Source organism: Nicotiana tabacum, chromosome 23, assembly GCF_000715075.1.
Source record: "Nicotiana tabacum cultivar K326 chromosome 23, ASM71507v2, whole genome shotgun sequence".
Classification (NCBI taxonomy): domain Eukaryota; kingdom Viridiplantae; phylum Streptophyta; class Magnoliopsida; order Solanales; family Solanaceae; genus Nicotiana; species Nicotiana tabacum.
This window is the reverse complement of record NC_134102.1, coordinates 10,705,851-10,728,003: the sequence shown is the minus strand read 5'-3', so window position 1 is coordinate 10,728,003 and position 22,153 is coordinate 10,705,851. Positions and strand designations below refer to the sequence as shown.

General features: G+C 39.9%; 1 protein-coding gene across 1 annotated transcript; it reads right to left on the bottom strand.

The window, feature by feature from the left end:
* Positions 1-3,953: 3,953 nt before the first annotated feature.
* Positions 3,954-5,997, bottom strand: LOC107812906 (E3 ubiquitin-protein ligase RDUF2). The gene has a single exon (XM_016638086.2). It carries the CDS (start codon positions 5,789-5,791, stop codon positions 4,601-4,603), a length of 1,191 nt encoding a protein of 396 aa, XP_016493572.2. The 5' UTR covers positions 5,792-5,997; the 3' UTR covers positions 3,954-4,600.
* Between the last annotated feature and the right edge of the window lie 16,156 nt (positions 5,998-22,153).

Sequence of the window (22,153 nt, the reverse complement as noted above, 5' to 3'; positions counted from 1 at the left end):
AGTAAAGTCGTGGCCCAAATGTTCATTAAGATGCCAAATAGCCACTTATTCTTCCAAATGTTCATTAAATAGAGACAAATCCCAAGATTTAAGGCCCTTTGATTCCGTTTAATAGCAAAAGCCAAGCTGTTAGCGTCCAACAGAAAACTAATTTGTTGTAATCACATGGCACCATATCAACTTTAGTTATAATTTGTCATTCCCTAGATGCTTAATTATCTACTAAACAAACAGAGATTAGCAACAGAAAGATTTTAAAAAAATTATTGACTGACCCCTGTGGCCAGAAAAGTACATACTTTCGGCTATTTGATATTTTCTTCTTTCATTTTTATTTGTCCATTATACTAATAATACATTTTCACTTTTACTTGTCCACTACATTAAATTAAGAGAGATAATCTTTTCTTCTTGTTTTACATTTATCATTAACTACTAATTCCCCAAATCATTTCTCTCGACTTTTGGAAATGCTATCATTGTTATGGATAAAATTATAAACTACATACTTTATTTTTTTTAAAGGGAGTGCAAAGTCAAAAGTGGGATAACCAAAAGTGAACAGAAGGAATATTTGCTATTGCCAAACTAGTAGTCGGAACAAGGTATTCTCTCTTTAATCTATAACGATTAAGATTTAATTAATTGATTTGGAATAAAAACCAAGTGCGAGTTAAGTGCTAAAATATTAACTGCAAGCAGCAGCTGTAGTATATTCCCAAAAATATTCGGAGAAAATACAAATCCAATCCAACCACGCTGGAGAACAAATTCTTTTGACAATGGCGCCTAGAATATTCAGACATTATGCGTTATTTTTGAGAAAGAAAAGGGATAAATAAATAGAGTCTGCGTTATGTTTATCATCTACTTCTGTTTATTCTTGTCAGCTAATTGGTAAGACTAATGTTGCTAGTACAACCAAAAGCGGATCCACAATTTAAATTTAATGGATTCAACTTTTAAGATTTTTAGCATTAAACTCAGTGTCGTGTTAAAATTATGAGTTCCGTAGCCGAAAGGCTACATCCGCCCGTGACCACAACATTCACAGTTCTAGATGCAACTCAATTGACTAGAATACAATATTATGAACATTAGCTCAAGAGGTAGCACAAATTTGCACCTTTAACTACAAAAGAACCTAAACATGAACATCCAAAATAGGCCCAAAACTTGTACTGTTTTCCGGTGATATGCCGGTAGTGTTCTCGCATGGTAGAGTTATGCAGTAACGTATACACGGGGCTGAGATTATGCTTCACTTGAGTCGAGGATCTATCAGAAACAACTTCTCTACCTTCACAAATGTAAGGATAAGGTTGCATACACACTACCCTCTCCAGTCTCCACTTGTACGATTTTAAAAAGTATCGAACAAACAGCTTTTGAATTTGTGCAGAAATACAACCAAAGGCTTAAAAGATTTCCTGCATATGCTTCTTCCTTCAAGAATTTGTTAAGTATCAATCCTTTAGCAGCATCATTTGTGCCTTATTCGAGCCGTGAAAATAGCTTCTTGCAGAAATGTAGGGTAAGGCTGCGTACAATAAAACTTGTGGGCCAGCCCTTCCCCGGACCCCGCACATAGCGGGAGCTTAGTGCACCGGGTTGCCGTTTATTTGTGCCCCATTAACCAAAGGGTCCACAACTCAGGGTCCAAATCCAGCCATACATCAGACCTACCATGTCATCAATCTTTAGAATATGAACAAAACTAAGAACGTGGTTAACCACCCATTATATAATATATGCATTAGGGCAAAGTAGAGACCACATAGTAATTGAGCTAAGCAACAGATACAAGGTCCCTCAAATATGGAAATTCAGTTGCAAAAACTTTCCAAGTCAAGTCTGATTAGGAAGTCCCACATAACCTGTCATCAGAAACTTACTATAAAATTTTAATTCCCAACACCATGCCTAATGGAATCACTTTAAAAACTTAGACCAATCACATATTCTTTGCTTAAAACAAGAACTATTTCTTCTCCTTAGCAGACAGGGAAATGTACCAGAAAATACTACTGCCCCACCAGACTATTAGGTCCCATCTTAATAATATGCTGCAAGTGCTCTCTCAACTAAGGCCTCTCTTTTCCTAATCTAATAATAATAATCACCACTTTTAACATTCTTATTTCTTAGCAAGAAAGTTTCCTGCTAACACCTGTCTTCTTTTCTGAGGTTCTTGTCATTAAACATACCAGCTCTACAGAATTTCAACAAAGAGTTTATGGCTACAAGTCACTCTTAACAACACTCCTTTCATCTACAGAGACCTTTTTATATGCAGGTGTATCATTAGATCACCACACTGACATGTCACAATCTCACTCTGACTAAATGACCCCGTATACAATATGCCAATTATGTCAATTAAAATAACTTTCTTAGGTTTACCTCAAACTAGAACTTGTAACAAGCCAAGTAGTGGTTATTAAAAACAAAAACAAAAAACTAAAAACTGGAAGGCACACTATATTAATAGACAGGTATTTACACCCAAAAATGGGCCTGATCTTTGCAAACAAAATGTCTTTTGGCATGCCCAGATGTATCGTAAGTAAAGAATAATATGCTAAAGATTCACTTGTCGGTATGAGTTTATAACTAACCAAAGGGTTTATAATTAACAAAGGGTCCGAAACCTACCCTTACCACCTTAAGAAAATGAACAAAGGAGAATGTGACCAATCACCAGTAATACATAGTATTATATAAAGGACAATGGAGAGACCACAGAGTTGAGCTAAGCAGCAGGTCTCCACTATGGAAATTCAGTAGCAATTGCAAAGCTTTCAAAGTCAAATCTGATTAGGATGTCCCAAATGCCCTGTCATTAGACTCATTATACAAGTTAGTTATAAAACTCAGTGCCACTATCTCTAATGGGATCACTTTAAAATCCATCAAATACTCTTCACTGAAAACAAGAACTATTTCTTCTCCTTAGCAGGCAGGGAAGCTGACCAAACAATAACCACTGCCCCACCAGAAAACTACAGCTCCTACACTAATAAAATCTATCAACTTGCCCTATTAATATCCATCAAGTAGCTGCCGCTTGAAACAAGAGATTTTTCTTCTCCTTAGCAGGGAAATTGCACTGAACAATCGCCAGAATATTTTCTTTTTAGCAACAGTGATGCCCCGGCCAGCTTGTACACTATTCCATTTGGTACGGCTATTGTACAGGTACCGGGTAACTCTGCAAATAGGAATCCACCCGGCTATATTATAGGTCCCACCTAATATAATGCTGTTAGGTCTATCGCAACTTGCCTATTTCTCTTTTTTCAAAGTAATCTAATTGATAACCAGGCCTACTTATAATCCATACCAGAAGGATTGAGGCTAATATCAGTCCTCTGTCTGAAATTTCCTCATTGCATATCAGTCTACAAAGTCATCTACCCCAAAAAGATTGGAGCTACTACTCAACTGGACCAGCATACATTTCACCATTGGAAGGCTTTGTTATCTGCAGATGAATTATTAGGTTCACCCATCATTCATCAACAAGTTACTAGTTCCCACTTTGCCAAGAATCAAGACTACTAACTTAAACCATAGGCCCATTTTATCTATTAAATCACTTTTTTAGCTTATACAAAACCTATACCTTCAAAAAAGCAAATTCATATATCAGTCAAGCCGGTACTTTATGTTTCATCAGCATTTGCTATATTTTAATATGGCCTGCTATTGTGACCTCACTTCACCTTCCCCTACTGCAACTGGTGTTTACACAAGTTTATCCCCCATGAATAAACTCCACTTTAAAAACATAACCCGCCAACCGAAACACAGAATATCAACAACGTTCAACATTTATCATATTATGGATATGTACATGCCCATCCTCATTCCTCCGCACAAAACAACTCACAATGTAGCTTTCAAACTTCTATTAATGACATCAAAATGTAAAGAACAAATAGATTCCAATATAAGGAAACAATTTGCTATTTATAATCTTCGATGAACAATTTAATTACATGATCAAAAGGAAGTCTTTAACTAGCAAGCCAAGACTAAATGCAGGGTCCCCTATTGTGGGACATACCTGAATTTCCAAAAAGTGAAGAAGTCCAGATACAAGAAACTCAGAATTCATGTAAGCTTCATAAGTTTCAATAGACTATTGGAACAAAGCGGACTGACTTTAAACTTAAACTAAAAGCTTAAAAAGGAAAAGATAAGGAATATAAGAAAGAATTACACTGCGGGACACTCTTTAAGTTCAAAGGCACATTTGGTACTTGAGCGTTGAGGCAGTCGACCTTCTTGCCAGGAGCCATTTCTTACACTAATATTTCAGCGTCATCCTCCCCTGCTATAACATCTTCATAAATATCAAATATAAATTCTTGCGTGCCAATTAAGAGCCAACATTCACATCCAGTTATTTACAATGACGATAAACTTGTCATCCACCAGTATTCAAATTACCATCTTTTTTCTTTTTTCTGTATGACCAAGAATCCGTCTGTGGCCAACCCTTAGGACCAACCACTGCTTTCAAAACTCGGGAATGGTGGATCCACCCCTCTACCATTCTCCACTTAAATACCAGGTTAGTTCTCATGGGGGCAACTTACCATCTTCTAACTCCATTATTAGCTTCAAAACCCCAACCTCTACGCCTTCTTGCCGTAGCTAAAAACACAGACGACATCGAACTACTCCCGCTTCGATTTATTATCCTAGAATCTGAACTAGTGGAACTAGACCTTGAAGAAGAACCACCACCACCACCACCACCACCACCAAAACACGAAAACAAGTTGCCAAAAAACCTCCTCAATCCACCATTTCTCCGCGATTCGCTCCCTCTAGAGCCCCACGAAATCCTCCTTGTAACCCCATTATTATTATTACTACTATTATTAAATCCACCATCCATTTCAGTGTACACAACAGGAAGTGCTCTCTCCCCACCACCCCTCCTCCCTCCTAACCTCCCAACAGCAAAACCACCACCAGGTAATCTCCAAATTGTCAATCCAACAGCTTCCTCCTCCACTGCCTCTTCATTTCCTACTACAACATTCTGTTCGTTCGAATCGACGTCCCGTGACTCAGTGGGCAATTCGTGCCTACAGACGGGGCACGAATTGCGCAATGAGAGCCATGGGAGTATGCAATCCGAATGGTACAAATGCTTACATGGCATTTCCCGTGCCTCGGTACCTAACTCGAATGGCTCCTTACATACTGCGCAGTATGATTCTGTGGCAATATGGTTATTAAGTATCTCAATTGTGGGCAATGATTCTACTGCTGCTTTTGAAGCTGGTGGATTCTCCATTCTTCCAATACCGTTAGCTTCTATTTGAGCAAGCTGATCCAACAGCCTGTCAAAACCCGACCCGAGTAAAAACTCCGACATAGTAGCCGGTAAGGGTCTTAATCCCGACCCAGCTCCATCATCATAATATAGTTCAAACGCCCCTCCCCCTCCACCTCCTCCACTCCCTCCTCCGCCACGAAGGACGATGACGGGATTAAACGGTGACCGATCACCGCCTCCATTCCTCCGGTTCCGGCGAAGACCTGGACTTGACCCAGAACCATGACCCGTCCCGGAAATAGGACCCGTTCCTGGAGACTGATCGGAGTTGCGCGGCGCCGGGAAACGGCGTCGGCGTGACACGGAGAGAGAGGATCGGGTCGGAGCCTCGACTTCTTCGACGAATCCGGTGTTACAATCGGGGCATGTAACTGAATCCTCGTTGTATACTCTGTAAAATCTGTTGCATCTATAACACCAATACGTTGAAGACATCGAAAAATCTCTACACTTCAAAACTCAGAAAAAGTCAACAAACACGAAAACGGATTTAGTCCAAACCCAGTTTCAGATCCGAAAATTGCAACAAAATTAATCCTAAAAAGGGAAGTTTAGAGCGATATTTTGAACAAAATTTGGAAATGAGAGAATATTGAGGAGAACGAGAGAGAGAGAGAGAGAGAGAGAGAGAGAGAGAGATTGGGGGTGGAATGAATGGGGGAAGGAGACAAATATAAGGAGAAGGGATATAGAGGGAATAATTATAAGAGTGGAGGGTAAAATAGGAAAGGGGATGTTAGAGTGATGACTAGGAGTGTGGCGTATAATAGAAGCTGGAAATTCATTGACACGTGTCAGTGGAAGGATGGTGTAGAACAAATTTATTCAAAGTGATTAAGCTAATAATGAAATCTATTGCTCAAATACATTATTACTACCTAACTATAATAAATTAATAAGAGTATATGGCTCGCATTAAATAATAGTTTTTAGGTTAAATTATTTGATTTAGAGAAACTACATTTAAATTAAGTTTTGTCTTTAATGAGTTGTACTTGCAACTATGACGTGATTCTATTGGTTAATTAAGGTGTATGTGCCCGTAGGGGTATTTGGAATAATTTTTAGAGAAAGTTTGTACAAAATCAAAATGTAGTGTTTACCATATAATTTTTGATTTTTGTGAAAATTCTCAGAATTTGAATTAAAATTAGTTCAAATAGTTGCATCAGTATGAAAGTATGGAAAATGGCAATTACGATCACAGTAATCATAAATTAGTGTAATAGCATTATTGAATATTTGAAAGTGTAGTCATGTTGTAGACAATAAAATTCATACGGATGCAACTATTTGAACTAAATGTTTATTCTAAAATCAATTTTTGGGTCAAAAAAGATAACTCCTAATTTTGTTAAATTTATAAACACTAAAACATTTTCTTTGCTTTTACATATAAAAAATAATTACAACATATAATTTAAGTGAGAACAGAAAAGGAAGATATTTTTGAAAATTATTCTATTCTAGATAGAATAGTCAATATTAAATGGCGCTTTCATTTTCTTTGTTTGATGACTTCCTTTTCTATCACCAGAATACACACATTTGAAAATCCATGTATTAATTCAACCATATATGTATAGGGTGTGTTTAATTTAGTTGCAAGCTCGAAGGTTTTATTTTTTAAGGAAATACATCTAGTGTAATATCTGCAAAATTTGAGTTACACGTTCTTAAATAAATTACCTAAGCGCGCGAGTTCAAGATTTTATAATTTTCATTACTCTCAGTCTACACAGTAAAAATATAATGTATTTCAAGTTTTTCATTCTTTAGAAAATGCGAGTTGAAAGTAGTGAGTACACCGCTCGTTCTACTCATTGTACAAATTATTAATCCGAATAAAATTAGATGTGTGTCGGGTCGGGTTGCTTGCTCGAAGGGCTATTTGATTCGATCAACTACGTAAGGCATAGTACGCGTCAGGGGTGAATGTAGTGTGTTGATGACGGATTCAATAGAACCCATAACTTTTAATGCAAAGTAAATATTTATATATAAAAATTCGTTAAAATTACAAAAATAATAGATATGGACCCATAACTTAAAAAATATAATGGATTCAATGCTCAATCCGTAAATGTTGAATACTTAAAATTTAAATCTTGGATTCATCTCTTGGCCGCGTACTCTTCCATATCTACTTCTGCTCCCTCGTTATATCTTAATCGGGAAGTTTGATTATTATACTATTACTTAGTTCGTGCAAGAATGCACAAGCTTTTTATTATTGCATTCTGCACTACATATAATAGACTTTTAGAATTTTCATTTTTAATAAGAAATCTAATTCAAGTGAAATGAGAATCTGTTGGTCATTTCTTAAAAAGATCAAACCAAAATGAACTAATCAAAAAATACTGTTTCACTTTATGAGAGAAAAGGGACAGAAAAGACGCATATATATTTCACTCAAATCTACGCAGCGCACTAGAAAAGATTAAAGCAAAGCTTAAAAAGGCAATGGACTCATCAAAAGGATAATATGTTGGTAAGTCTTTTCATTTGTTTTGAAGAATTAACTTAAATAGCCGGTCGTCCAACTGCTTAAATTAAAAATAACCCGCATATATATAATTTATGCATAATATGTATATAATTATAAATAATTAATGTATAATTTATTATAATTATTAGAAAAAAATAAATAGTGAATTTATCGACTATTTGTGTAAAAATCCCTTTTTTTCTCTCGTATTTGTATTGAAGTTCCTATTCATCCGAATTCATGTCAAGTAAAACTCATTAAAGGAAAAACGCTTCCCAAAAAAGAGGTATTCGGTGCACAAAATATTTTGTATTCATGCAGGGTTCGAGAAAGGATTGCACCTCTAGGAATATGACGTAGACAGTCTACCATGTAAGTATTAGTGGTTGCTTTTATAACTTGAACCCCTCACCTATAGGTTACACGGTAATAATGTTATCGTTGTCTCAAGACTCTCCTTCTTAAAGAGATAAATACTCCCTATCAGAATTTTTTTCTTTTCTAAAACTTGAACTCGTGACCTCTTATTAAGGATGAAGCGATCATATTCGTTCACAATCATCTTTAGTGGTAAGTCTTCTGTCAGTTTCTCACGAACAAATTTATCATGCTTTACAGTTGGTTATTCTTATCATTTTGCTAACTGTTGGTGTCAATTAAAGTTGGTAATTGTGAGGGCTTTAAGGATTAATGTTCTTTTCTTTTTTTACTTTTGCAAGATAAATACTGCTGGTCTAAAAGTTGCGTTACTACGAGGACTTTAAAGATTATACGATCTTTTCTTTTTTCTTTTTGAGGGATGGATTGCTTTAGTTTTTGGTGAAAAAGTATGGTAGAAATAAGAGAACTTTGCAATCCATATCAGCTTTGCGATCGATATCCTTTAAATATTAATCTGAATTCTCTAGAAAAGCTTGAGATTCGAACACAAAATATTTAGTTAAGAATAAAAAGGCATTTATCAGTATACGACAACCTTTTATGGTTATTGGTTAGCTAGGCATGTCAACAAAATTCAAGGAAATAAACAAAGTAGCTGCCTTCACGAAGAAAAAGAATTTAAATTCAATGAACTAGCAGCGTAAAAATATATATACAATTATAGACGTAATTTATAAAACAACTATAAATAAATTTATTATAAACGTTAATGATAATATGATAAAAATATTAATTAATCTGTTGTTATAGATTAAATTATAGTACTAATCATATAAAAGATCATACACTATCATTATAGTATGTAATGTGGAAAATGAACATGATGCAAGCCTGCAAAACAAAAATTTTAAGAACTCTTATTTAAGACCCCACTCCCTCCCACCTAAAACAAAAAGTAAGTCAGAAAAGAAAAGAATATGTTATACTTGCATTCTATATATATTATTAGTACCGAACATAGACTTAACGAATATAGTAGACTGTAGAAGTCCTTTTTTGGTATGGAGAGTATAGGATAAAATATGTTATGTTAAGTGAGCGCACAAGGGAGTGACACGTGGAGTCGGAGGCATAAGACAGTTAAAATCGAAGGCAACTATTCCGTCTGTTACCGGAAAGAATGATGCTCATAAAAATGAAATAAATGCCTACCACCTAGTAATATTTAATGAAGAATATTCTACAACATTTAGTACACTGCCCGTTATAAAAAATTTGGCTTTCATGCCCGTCGTTACATATTCTTCAATGACCCTCATAATTGACATTAAAGAAGGGCTTATCCTAAAACATTGTTCCCTATGAGCATCTATAAATAGTGAGCTCTATTATCGTTGTAAAGGACACAAATTTTCTGGCAAACTTACGTTATAATCTATTCAAAACTTAATACAATTTTATCTTCTTGCTCCTTGATTTCATTGTTGTTGTGCCTGGAGACCCTGCTCCCGGAACTACAGTTTCTGCTATTTTATCTTCATCTCAAGGCTAAGTATTGTATATTTATTTAATTCTTCTATTATTTCAGGATCAAATTAATTCACTTGTCTAGAAATCACGTATAAATTCAAATGTACCGTTTTACGGGTAAACAGTTTTGGCGCCCACCGTAGGGCCTAGACAGTCGTGTAATTAAGTTAGTCCTTGCCTCTTTTACTAACATGTTATGATTATTTGTTCTTAGCAAAAAATCATAAAAAATGACAGATAATGGTGTTAATAACACATACAATCTTGAGGCCCAAGGAGACCAACCTCGGCATGAAGAGTCAATCAGTGATACCCACAATGAGGGGAGCGATGCCACGCAAATCCATGGTAGACGGTACCCGCGACATGTTCGGGAGGCGACTCCTGACGATGCTGAAGAGGAACATGTTGTTGAAGCGGTGAGGATCCTGCAAGAACAACAAGAGGTCATCCTAGTCCATCTCACACGGCAGGATAAAGTTATGATAGAAATAAAGCAGGCGTTATCGGGTGCTTCCAATAATGCGAACGGACAAGGTCCAGTTTCTTCCGGTGCTCCCGCAAATCAAACAACATAGAGGGTCGACAACAACACCCCGAGGGGCGAGTTCGGTGGGGCGGGGGGAACAGATCCGTTCACAACAATGAGAGTGATCCCTTCAAAAGTGAACTCTTGCGGTTTATGGGAGAAGTATACGCCTGCATGGACCAAATCCCGGGTGTACCACCGAACTGGACTCAAAGAAGTATATTTAACTGTCGTACAAACCGAGCGCGACACCAGAATTGATCCCGAAGCGGTTTAAAATGCCCGACGTACCAAAATATGATGGGACTTCGGACCCTCAGGAGCATATTACCACCTATACAACGACGGTGAAAGGGAATGATTTAGCTCCCCATGAGATCGAATCAGTTTTGCTAAAGAAATTTGGAGAGACTCTCACGAGGGGAGCCTTGACGTGGTATTCTGGGAAGACCATGGTTGCACAAGATGAAAGATGTACCATTAACGTATCATCAGTTGTTGAAATTCCCAACTCCCGAGGGGATTAAACAGACAAAAGGCGACCATCCGGTGGCAAGGTAGATGAGTGCGATTTCGGTCTCCAGTAGCAAAGGGAAGGAGAATGCGGCATAGCAATTACAGGAACTGGCGCCTGCTCTCGAATCAAGTGAAGTCAACCAGGGGGAAGAGGCGTCGGAACCTTATCAGGTGCCAAGATATTTCTAGGTACCAGAAGAGACGGACGTAACAAAGTCCACAGCAGAAGAGCTTGAACAAGTCGCATTGTTTGAAAAGTTCTTGGAGAGGAAATTCCACTTGGGGACATGACTATACCCCGAGCTCTGGTCTGGATTTATTGAATTTATTAAGTTTAATGCCGATTGTTTTGCATGGTCGCATGCGGATATGATAGGTATCCTGGCGGAAGTGGCCGTGCATAAGCTAAGCTTTGATCCCAGCATTCCTCCGGTAAGACAAAAGAAACGTCATATTGCCAAGGCCAGAAATAAATTCGTCAAAGAACATGTAACTCGCCTACTTGATATCGGTTCGATCCAAGAGGTAAAGTATCCAGACTAACTAACTAACATAGTAGTAGTTCCTATGAAGAACAATAAATTTTGCATGTGCGTAGACTATAAGGACTTGAATAAGGCGTGCCCGAAGGAATCATTTTCACTACCAAACATCGATCAAATGATTGATGCAACGGTCGGGCACGAGTTAATGAGTTTCCTCGATGCTTACTCCGGGTACAACCAAATTAAGATAAACCCAGAGGATCAGGAAAAGACTTCGTTCATAACGAACTTCGGCACATATTGCTATAATGTGATGCCCTTCGGGCTAAAGAACGCCAGAGCCACTTATCAGCGGCTCGTAAATAAGATGTTAGAAAAAAGATAGGGAAAACCATGGAAGTTTATATAGACGATATGCTTGTTAATTCTTTGAACGCATGTGATAATCTTAAGCCATCGAGGTTCAGGGTCAGCGCCAGCAAATTCCTAGGATTTCTAGTGTCACAAAGGGGTATTGAGGTAAACCCCGATAAAATCAAAGCCATCTAAGACATCCCAGACCAACTATCGATCATAAAAGAGGTTCAAAGGCTCATAGGGAGATTGGCCGCTTTGAGAAGGTTCATTTCTCGATCATCAGAGAAATGTCATCGCTTCTTCGCGCTACTCAAAAAGAAGAATAACTTCGAGTGGACCCTGGAATGCCAGCAGGCTTTGATGGATTTGAAAAGGTACTTGTCAAGCCCTCTGTTACTATCAAAGCCGGAGGAAGGAGAAATATTGTTAATCTACCTAGTAGTCTCAGAGGTAGCGGTAAACGCCATTTTTGTCAGTGAGGATGAAGGTGCGCAATCTCCTATTTATTATGTGAGTAGAATTTTAACAGGAGCAAAAACTCGCTACCCGCATTTGGAAAAGTTGGCCTTAGCTCTCGTAGTCGCCGCTCAAAAGCTAAGGCCTTATTTCCAATGTCACTTGATAGCTATGGTGACCACCTTTCCTCTGTGAAATATCCTTCATAAACCCAAACTCTCGGGTAGGTTGGCCAAATTGGCAATCGAAATGAGTGAATTTGACATAGAATATAAACCTAGGATTGCGATTAAGTCACAAGTTCTGGCCAACTTTGTGGCCGATTTTAGTCCTGGATTTGCTGCCTCTTGCAACCAAAGAGGCAGTGATCGTGTCAGAATCTACATCAAGAGTTTGGACCCTATTTACGAATGGAGCTTCCAATGTAAAAGGGTCCAGGATTGGCATAATATTAATCGCGCCTTTGGGAGAAACTCAAAGGCAAGCCATAAGAACGGTCCCTTTGACTAACAACGAAGCAGATTATGAAGCTTTGATTGCAGGAATCGAGTTGGCTCGGGGACTAGATTCCGAGGTCATGGAAATCTAATGCGACTCCCAGCTGGTGGTAAATAAGGTCTACGGGATCTTTGAAACCAAATAGAAGCGCATGCAACAGTACATAGTGAAGGTTCATGATCTGCTTGCTCGGTTCCTGGAATGGTCCATTACGCATATCTCGTGGGAAGAAACTACAGAAGCAGACGCATTAGCTAACCTCGGCTAATCAATGAAAATGAAGGGATCAGATTCTGGTAGTACAACTCATGCACTCGGTGCTGGACGCAGATAACTACTATGAGGTAAATACGACTAATTTAGTTTGGGACTGGAGGAATGAGATCATTAATTATCTCGAACACGGGAAGTTGCCCGAAGACCCCAAGGCATCCCGGGCGTTGCGCGCCAAAGCAGCACGATATAGCTTCAAAGGAATCCAATTGTACAGGAAGTCTTTCCAAGGCCCGTTGGCCCGATGCTTGGGAACTTCCGAAGCTAAATATGTTATGAGAGAAGTCCACGAAGGGATATGTGAAAATCATTCAGGCACAGACTCCTTAGTACTAAAATTGGTAAGGGCGGGATACTATTGGCCCCGAATGGAATAAGACGCTAAAGCTTTCATACAAAAATGTGACAAGTGTCAACACTATGCACCACTGGTACATCAACCAGCAGAACCATTACACTCAACTTTGTATCCATGGTTGTTCATGAAATGGGGGATGGATATCGTTGGACCACTGCCGCCAGCACCTAGTAAGGTAAGATTTCTTTTAATTTTAACTGACTATTTTTTTAAGTGGGTTCAAGCATATCATCATCAGAAGATCGGCGAACGTGAAGTGGTGGATTTATTGTAGGAGAACATAATTTGCAGATTTGCAATACCAAAATAAATAACTTGCGATAACATGCCACAATTTATAGGTGCAAAGATCACGAAGTTCCTTGAAGACTTGAAAATCAAAAGGATCACATCTTCGCCCTATCATCTAAGCGCAAATGGCCAAGTAGAGTCAACAAACAAAGTGATCATACAAAATCTCAAAAAAAGATTGCAAGTAGCCAAAGGAAAATGGCCCGAGGAACTGCTAGGAGTGCTATGTGCGTACCAAACAATGGCCAAATCGAGCACAGGAGAGACTCCTTTCTCCCTTGTGTACGGAACAAAAGCCTTGATCCTGGTGGAAGTAGGGGAACCTACTTTGAGATATTTCCAGGCAAATGAAGAGGCAAACAACGAAGCAATGTTAGTCAATTTGGAGCTAATCGATGAGCACAGGGACTTGGCGCATATAAAGACGACATCTCAAAAAAAGAGAATAGAAAGATATTATAATCGAAGAGCCAACCTCCGTTATTTTAAAGTGGGAGACTTGGTTCTAAGGAAAGTAACTCAAAACACCCGGGAACTCAATGCAGGGAAGCTAGGTCCAACATGGGAAGGCCTCTACCGGGTTTCAACTATCACCGGGAAAGGTTCGTACGAGTTGGAGAATCAAGATGGAGAAAAGTTACCAAGCAACTGGAATGTGGCACACCTAAAGAGATATTATTGTTTATGAACGTCGCATGTACTAAAAGTATATGCACCACTCTTTTTCCCTTCATCCAATTTTTGTCCCAATTGGGTTTTTCTGGCAAAGTTTTTAATAAGACAGCAATGAAAAGCATACTACGAAGAAGGTTTTCGCAGCAGCAATAAGACCTTTTAATAGCAAGGCACACAAGCGAAGAACCACTCTAGAATGGTTAGGTAATCTTTGGCTCGATAGCAAAATTTCCACCGGGAAGTTAAGTTTGCTATCAAGCAAAGGTTACTCGACCGTTCACAAGTGCAAACCAGTAAGGGATTGCTAGATAGTCTTTGGCTCGATAGCTTCAAATTCTCATTCTTCGCATTCGAACACTGGGGAGGAATGATATGAGGATACATCAACAATGACTACCACGTCGACCGGAAGCATAGTTATATATATCATCGGGACCTGGGACTACGCGACCAGCCCCGTAGAAACAAATTGTACAAATTAGCCACAAGAAATGGCAATGTCTTTTTAGCATAACGAATGCTTATGTATTTTTTTAAAATAGAAGGAATAAAGTAAAGCCCTCTTATTTCTATCTTGTTTATTGTCTGAACGATGATTTGATTTTGTCATTTGAAAGTTAAACAAGTACTTCAAATGCTAGTGCCGGAATGAGCAAGAGACGTCCTCTTAAAGAGTACCGTAAACATAAGAGGGCCCTCTCTTATAAAAAATCTTACGATAAAGGGTTGATTCCGGAAGAACTTATGCCCGAAATCCAAATGCTTTCAGGGGAAAGTACACCCAAAGCTTTGCAAGAAAGAACGCAAAGATTTAAACTTGCATAAATGTTCAAACAAAAGAACACAAAAAGACTCATGTAATACTTGAGCAAAAGATGTTTTTATTCACAATAAATGTGCCAAAACGGCATAGGTACAAAAGTTGGGGAAAAAAATAAAAAGCTAAACTGTTGGATCTCCGGAACCCAGAGGAAGAGAAGCATACACGCCCCGAGAGGAAGTGGGTAGATCCGCCGTCTGCTCAATGTCTTGATCTCATCATTTTGGCCTTCAACATCTTCTCCCTCCAGTTCCTCTTCAGTTCCCGGGGACTCAGAACTGGAACCAAAAAAAATCAGAAGCATCAGGCCCCGCCGGGAGACCCCTTTTAGCAGTTGACTCTAGCTCACGGGCTTTAGCGATTTCAGCATCAAAGTCAATGACACCTGCTTTAGCCTCTTCCAAAGTTTTCTCCTCATGTTGTACATAACATATATTTTTCAACAACAAGGGAAGCCGCTCGACACTTGAGTTGACCTCGGCAGAAAGGTTTACCGGGCGAATCAAACGGACTTGAGGCTAACATCGAGTTCGTAGATAGTAGAGCTGAAAATTCTATTATGCTCAATGGTCTTCTTATAATTCTCCTCCAATTTGGCATATTTCACCCCGACAACAGCAAGTTTTTCAGTTTTAGAGTTCAAGGCTACCTCCAAATTGGTCAATCTTTCAGAAGAGGCAGCCTCGCGATCGAATACAGCAAGAACGACACTATGAACTTCAGCCCATGTGGCCCTAGCCTCTTCAAATTGAATCCTCAAACGGCGATCTCTTGGCTAAGGGTCTTTACTTCTTGCTTGCTCTACTGCAAATGAGCCTTCAACACAACAACCTCAATAGCTTTGGCTTCCAGTTCTGAGAGGCGGGCAACAGTTTGGTCCCGCTCGACCAAAAGTTGATCCCGCCCGGAGGTAAATTCTTCTTTTTCCCGAATCATCCTCTGGAGGCCCTCGAAAGCAAGGAAATTGGCCTGCGAAAGAAGAAAGGCAAAACTCAATATATTACTAAATCAAAGATAGAAAAATGACAAAGAAAATAAAGAGTGTACCGCTGCGGTGTTGTGCATAGCGTTGTTCAACAAGCACTCTCCTAAGAGAGCCTATATCTCAACCGGCCAGGATAACAAATTGCATCTGCTAGAGATTGATAGAGTAACGCTCCTCCTCATTTGCGGATCTTTTAAGGGGGCGGCATAATTTTGCCCCAAATTCCCATGAGTTGGGGACTGGGGGAGAGAAACACTCTCTTTTCAGTAGATGCAGTCGGTGGAGATGCTGTAGCAGTTACTGGTGGAAGAGTTGGTGAAGAAGGAGATGAAGCTGATAGCGTTGAAGGGTGAGAAGCAGCTGCGGAAAATGCAATGCTGGTTGTTGGTTGCTCGTCAACCGAAGATGGAACGAACTCAGTACTCAGCCCCACAATACCGAGCGCAACAAATGGGATCCAAAAACGGGAGTTGGCATTTTTCACCATCTCAAAATCCCCTAGAGTGTCGAGTCATCATCCTCGGTTAGTGTAACTAACTCAACAGATTGAGCAGTCTGTTGAGTTGAGGAAGGTCGTCATCTTCTATGTAGAGAAGCCCCCTCCTCGCTGGCTTCTTCATCATCATCAATCATCATAGTATCTATGGTCGGCCTGGGCGGAGGGCTCATCACCACGACTTCCAGTGACGACTCGGGGGAAGCATTCTTCTCCTTCTTATTCTTTCCCCCGATCGCGGAGGAACGCCTTCTCTTTGGTTGCTTGTTCTCCGGCCGGGGACTCCGAGAAGAAGCACTAGCACCAAAATCAGGCCCGAAGACGATTGTTTGTGAAAAATCCTTTTACAGCAGCCTCGCCGCATCGGCATGATCAACCAAAATGTCCTCTTCGAGGACGACAATGGAGCCCTGGGGTAGACCTATATTCTAGAAAAGAAAATAATCAGATAACTTCCTTATGAGAAAAGGTAAAGACAAGATGAGTTCAAACTTACCATGATTTTTGGCTTTCCACCTGTATTTCAGGGACAATTCTTTCCACGTGCGGGTTTCGGGCATAGTAACGTCCAAACTTTTCTGAACTCATTGGTTCATGCCCTCAACCCTAGGAGGAACCCACCGAGGTGCTGAGACAGGTAAAGTAAGAAAAATCAATAATGACTAAGAATGGTCTTTAACAAAAAAGTAGCAAACGGTGTACTTACGAGTGCGGTTCCACAATTCCAGGAAAGATGGAGCCGAGGCTGGGATTATGTCACTGGTGGCGACTGAAACGAACCGTTCTATCCATCCACAATCGTTATCATTATCCATTCTGAATAGCAGTGCATGGTGACCTCACTTTCTGAAGTTAATCATTCCCCCACGGAAGATCTTGGGGGAATAAAGGTTCATCACGTGAGCTAGAGATAGCTCATCCTCCGTTTCTTGGCACAGGCGCTGAAGACAAGCAATTGTCCTCTACACAGAGGGACTCACATGTGCCAAACATACCTGGTAGCGGGACAAAACTCCACAATGACGGAGTCAAGCTCGCCATTCAGAGAAAACATCCCCAAAGTGAAGGGATACATATAGAAGTACGTAAAACCCTTCTTGGGTAAGGTTACCTGCTCCGCCGGATCAGGAGCGATAATGTCTAAATCCTGGCAATGACAATTTTTCTTCACAGAAGGAATACCAGAAGGACGGATGGAAGAAGGATATCTTCCAACGACCCATGTACGAGAGTTAGCAGAAGGAAATCTTTTTTCGAAGTCTTTAGTTGCGATAAGACTTGTGGGGATGATGGTGCTCACTGTAGGAGGAGCAGCTTCATCGAATTTGCTTTTGTTCTTTTAGAAACTGAGACTTTTTGAAGAAGAAGCCATTCTATGTTAGAGAAGAAAGAAAAGTTTTTTTCTTTTGAAGAGAATTAAAGAAAGGTTGAAGAATAGACTACAAGTTGAAGGAAGAGAGTTTGGAGAATTATAAGGTATGAGTAAAGGAAGTTGATGCGTATAAGTAAAGATTTAGGCGGCTAAACTCGTGGCCATGATTACCTCGATAATCGGCAAAAGTTATGCTGAATCATGTGATGACGTGTGTTCGGGAGTCGGTGAAATTCCCGCCAAAAAGAATGTTTCTACCAACATCCCGGTGACACAAGGTTATGTCACCATAAAGTAGGGGGACTATCTGTATAGGGTAAAATATGTTATGTTAAGTGATCGATGATGACGTCCACAATGCCTTGTGCCTTGTGCTTCGGAATACTCATTTTTGAGTCGGATTTCATCGTGGTAGACCAAACTTAAAACTTTCCTGCAATTTGCACAATTTCATTAGTTTCGGGAACGTAAATCAATACTTTCGGACTAAAACAAAAGAAAAAAGGTGCTAGTAAGTAGTCAAAATCCCCACTTATCAACTTCCCCAAACTTAAGTCTTTTCTTGTCCTCAAGAAAATAAATTAGTTCTCACCTCTTAAAGTTAAGGGTCATTTCAGCGAGTCAAAGGTGAGCCATTCACACATCAGTTGGGACTAACAATTACCCACACTACTCTTGTATTATTAACAAGGCGACAAGTCAAATATTCATGCAGATATAGTTCTAATGTGACATTTGATCTTCAAGAATTGACTTTACTCATAAAGGACTCTTGTTCTATCATGTAGGTCACGGTGGACTCCAAACTCTTCCTCCTCTACTTTCCATTTGCCAAGCTCACTTAATAAATTAGCACTCAATCCGAAGATTCATGCAAGGCTCACTCATCTCTCACAAGAGAATGTCACAAGTACGACTGCATGTACCATAGGCTTGTCCCTCATGTAGATCGTCACTAATGTAAGCTCACTCAGTTTGAAATCAAGTAGGACTTCTTTCGGGATGTAATGAAGGCTTTTGGGTTAGGGTAGGATACCATATGGGTAAGTGGTTACACCTTTCCTTAAACACTCCACACTTTCATTTCTCGCCTCACAATTGCCAATTCTTAGAGGCACTTTCTTTTCATTGGGGACTGGAGAGACTTAGCATCGCTCTTTCTTGATTATTTCATTCTTTTTCTCCCTTTTTAATTTCTCAATGTTTGGGGTCATTACCTCTTTTTGAATCCATCAACCCTTCCACTTATTCATGTTTTGCATTTTTCTTTTTGTTCTTTTCTTTTCTTGCCTTCTATTTTCATAAAGATCATTTCTTTTCTCTTTTTGTGCCTTGATACCTTTTTTCAAATTCCTCATCTCTCCCCCAAACTTACATTTTAATCCATTTGTTTCACAAGAGTGTTAAGAAAAGTCCGGGTGCTAAGAGATGGTCATGACAAAGCGGGTAACAGCTTATCACATTGTTATCAAATGAGAAAGGCTAGAGGCTCAAAGGGGTTGACTAGGGATAACAACATTGGTTGGCAATAGAACGCTTAAACGGGCCAAGAAGAGCCTACAATCACTTCTCAAACCAAGCAAAACTTAGGATTTTATCTTAAATCACATTCGGGGCAAGTTCTAGACCCTTCGCACAGATACTTGGACTAGCAACAATGCATCTCACCCCTCACGCAACTAGATTGTAAAAGAGGATAGAGTTGAGGGCCCACAATGACCATATTCAAGTTTAAAGATCACTATGGTCCAATTAAACAACTCAATGATTGCTAAAGTCAACTCAAGAGTCACAAAGTCACTAACTAGAGCTATTTCTTTCAAAAACTATAAGTATTATTATTAACCATAAGTACGTAGTTAAGTGTGTTGGTACTGATTGAAGCATGGTTGACTCTTCGAGCATGACTTAATTAGGTCTTTTTATTCATTATTATTATTATTATTACCTAAACACAAAAATAGACTCATTCTCATAAGAAGGTTATCACGCCATCCATCGTTGGGATGAGTCACACGGTTCACACAATAACTACCTTTGGAAAGAACCGTGGCGTTAAGAAAACCAAAGGCTTATTATCTACTAAAACATAACAAGAAGCTACTTAATAAAACACGAACTAACATGGAAAAGATAAAGAAACTAATAAACAAAAACAAAGATAAAGAATCTAATGAGCAAAACTACTAAAGATAGAATGAATATACATAGTAAGAGAGAGAGAGAGAGAAAATAGTTAAATACAAGTACGAAAAAGAAAAAGTATCATCAAATTATTATAGGCCGAATGTATCAAAGTGTACCAAATATGTCAAATAAACTCCCCCCACCCGCCACCCCCCACCCCAAGTAAAAAAGTAAGCATTGTCCCTAATACTAAGCAAAATAAGAGTAAAAGAGGAAAGGGTGAAGAAAACTCCATATGGCTCCTTGGACATCTCTATGTCCCCAACAATGTCATCGCCCTCCGGATCAGCCAACTGGATCTCATCATCCTTGACTCTAGGTGTGGATGGGTTAGCGAACATCTCACGCACTGCTTCAGCATTGTCGGCATCAAGGTCTGGCTCTTCAGACTGGCCAGCTGGTGCTACCGGTGCAGATGGGGCTGAAGGATCTAGGGAAGACTGGTGCGGGTCAAGTAGCATGTCAAAGGGAAGGTCTTCGACTATAGCAAGTCTATGCACCTCTCTCTGGAGCTTATCCACTGACTTCTTGCAGGCCTGGGACTTCCTCATCTTCTTTAGTACCATTCCCAGCTCTTCAATCACTGACCCGTGTTGTACCAAGGTGCTCATGATTGTCTTCTGGTTCTCCAAAATCTTCTTTAGTGTCTCATCAATGGTATAAGGAGCCTGAGGTTCTTGAGAAGTGGACTGCGTTGCAATAGTACTGAACAAGTCAGACAGCTTTGCAATAGCTGTCTGCATCCAATTGTTGAGACTCGCTAGTATCTGGGAGACTTGCAGCGCAGATAGTGGGACAGTAGGCATGTGCACTGGCCTCAAAGCTGTGGTAGGAGCTATGGCATGAGCCGTAGTAGGGGCTGTGGATGATGGCGTAGGCATAGCTACGGCACTGGAGGAAGGCTCAGCCGAAGTGGATGGAATATCAACAGCCTCAGGAGCTACCACTTCTGGCTCATCAGACTGGCTTGTGATGGTAGGAGGCTGAACTTTCTTCTTCGGGTTGCTCGCATCCATCAGTGAGTACCAAGTAAAAGATTTCTTCGGCTTCACCTTTGTGTCAAAATCCCTATGCACTACCTTTGCATCAGTGCAATATTCTGTAATAGTGTTGGGATACGGGTAGGACAATTTATCTTGAGGTGCAATCACTGAGATGTTGGCCGACATCACAACACCCACATTGATTGAGTGCCCGGCTATAATAGATGCCACAAGAACTGCTCGAGGAATAGGAAGATGAGTTTTGTTCTGGCACGGATCCAACATGCTGCATACAAATGTCTTCCACCCCTTCGCCTCAAAACTCAGAGTGTTCTGGTGGATAGGAACCCTGACAACAATCCATGGCAGTGGTGGCCTTAGTGGTGCTAGAATCTTAGCTAACCAAGGTCAGACTTCGTCTCCCAGTGTGCACTTCTCCAAATACTCCTTCGGCTCAACATCCTCGAAGCCCAAGTATGTGTTTAGTGTATGCTAATCAAACCTCACCTTGAGGTTACGTACTTTGGTCACCTTCGTCCCCTTTTTTATATGAGCCACATTGGCATATAATTCACGGACAAGGTATTATTTGGCATCCACTATACTATGAGTGAACCACATCCACCCCTTGCGTGCCTTGAACTACTTCAAAATGGCTGGATTGTACCTCTCCAAATCCTTCAATAGAAATTGTCGCTCAAGAGTTAGTGACCTCACTGGCCACCACATACAGAAGCTGGTGAAGGCGGCCAGGCTGACAAAACTTTCCTCCCAAACCTCTTTCTTATTTTATCTTTCAAGGTCGACAGTTGTAGTATCTCCCCTCTGCCATCATCGGGGATATCAAGAATTGGTGCAGAAATATGTGCCTCGGGAACTGGTGTAGCCGATGGCTCGGAATCCTAACTAGCACTCTTCGATCCCTCGAAAGTGCTATGAGAAGAGGACGTCTTGTATCTGAACTGGTATCTCCCTTGCGGCCTCGACTATATGGCCGGCTGCTCCTGAACAGAGGCTGAGTTGCCCTCTGACACTTCCCTAGACGGGACATATGAGCTAGTCTCAGAGAGGTCTGCACCTATCCCTTTACCGGCTATTGCTTTCTTTCTTATTG

Excerpts from the sequence above, each read along its gene's own strand:
- LOC107812906 (XM_016638086.2), bottom strand. The coding sequence starts at position 5,791 with ATGTCTTCAACGTATTGGTGTTATAGATGCAACAGATTTTACAGAGTA.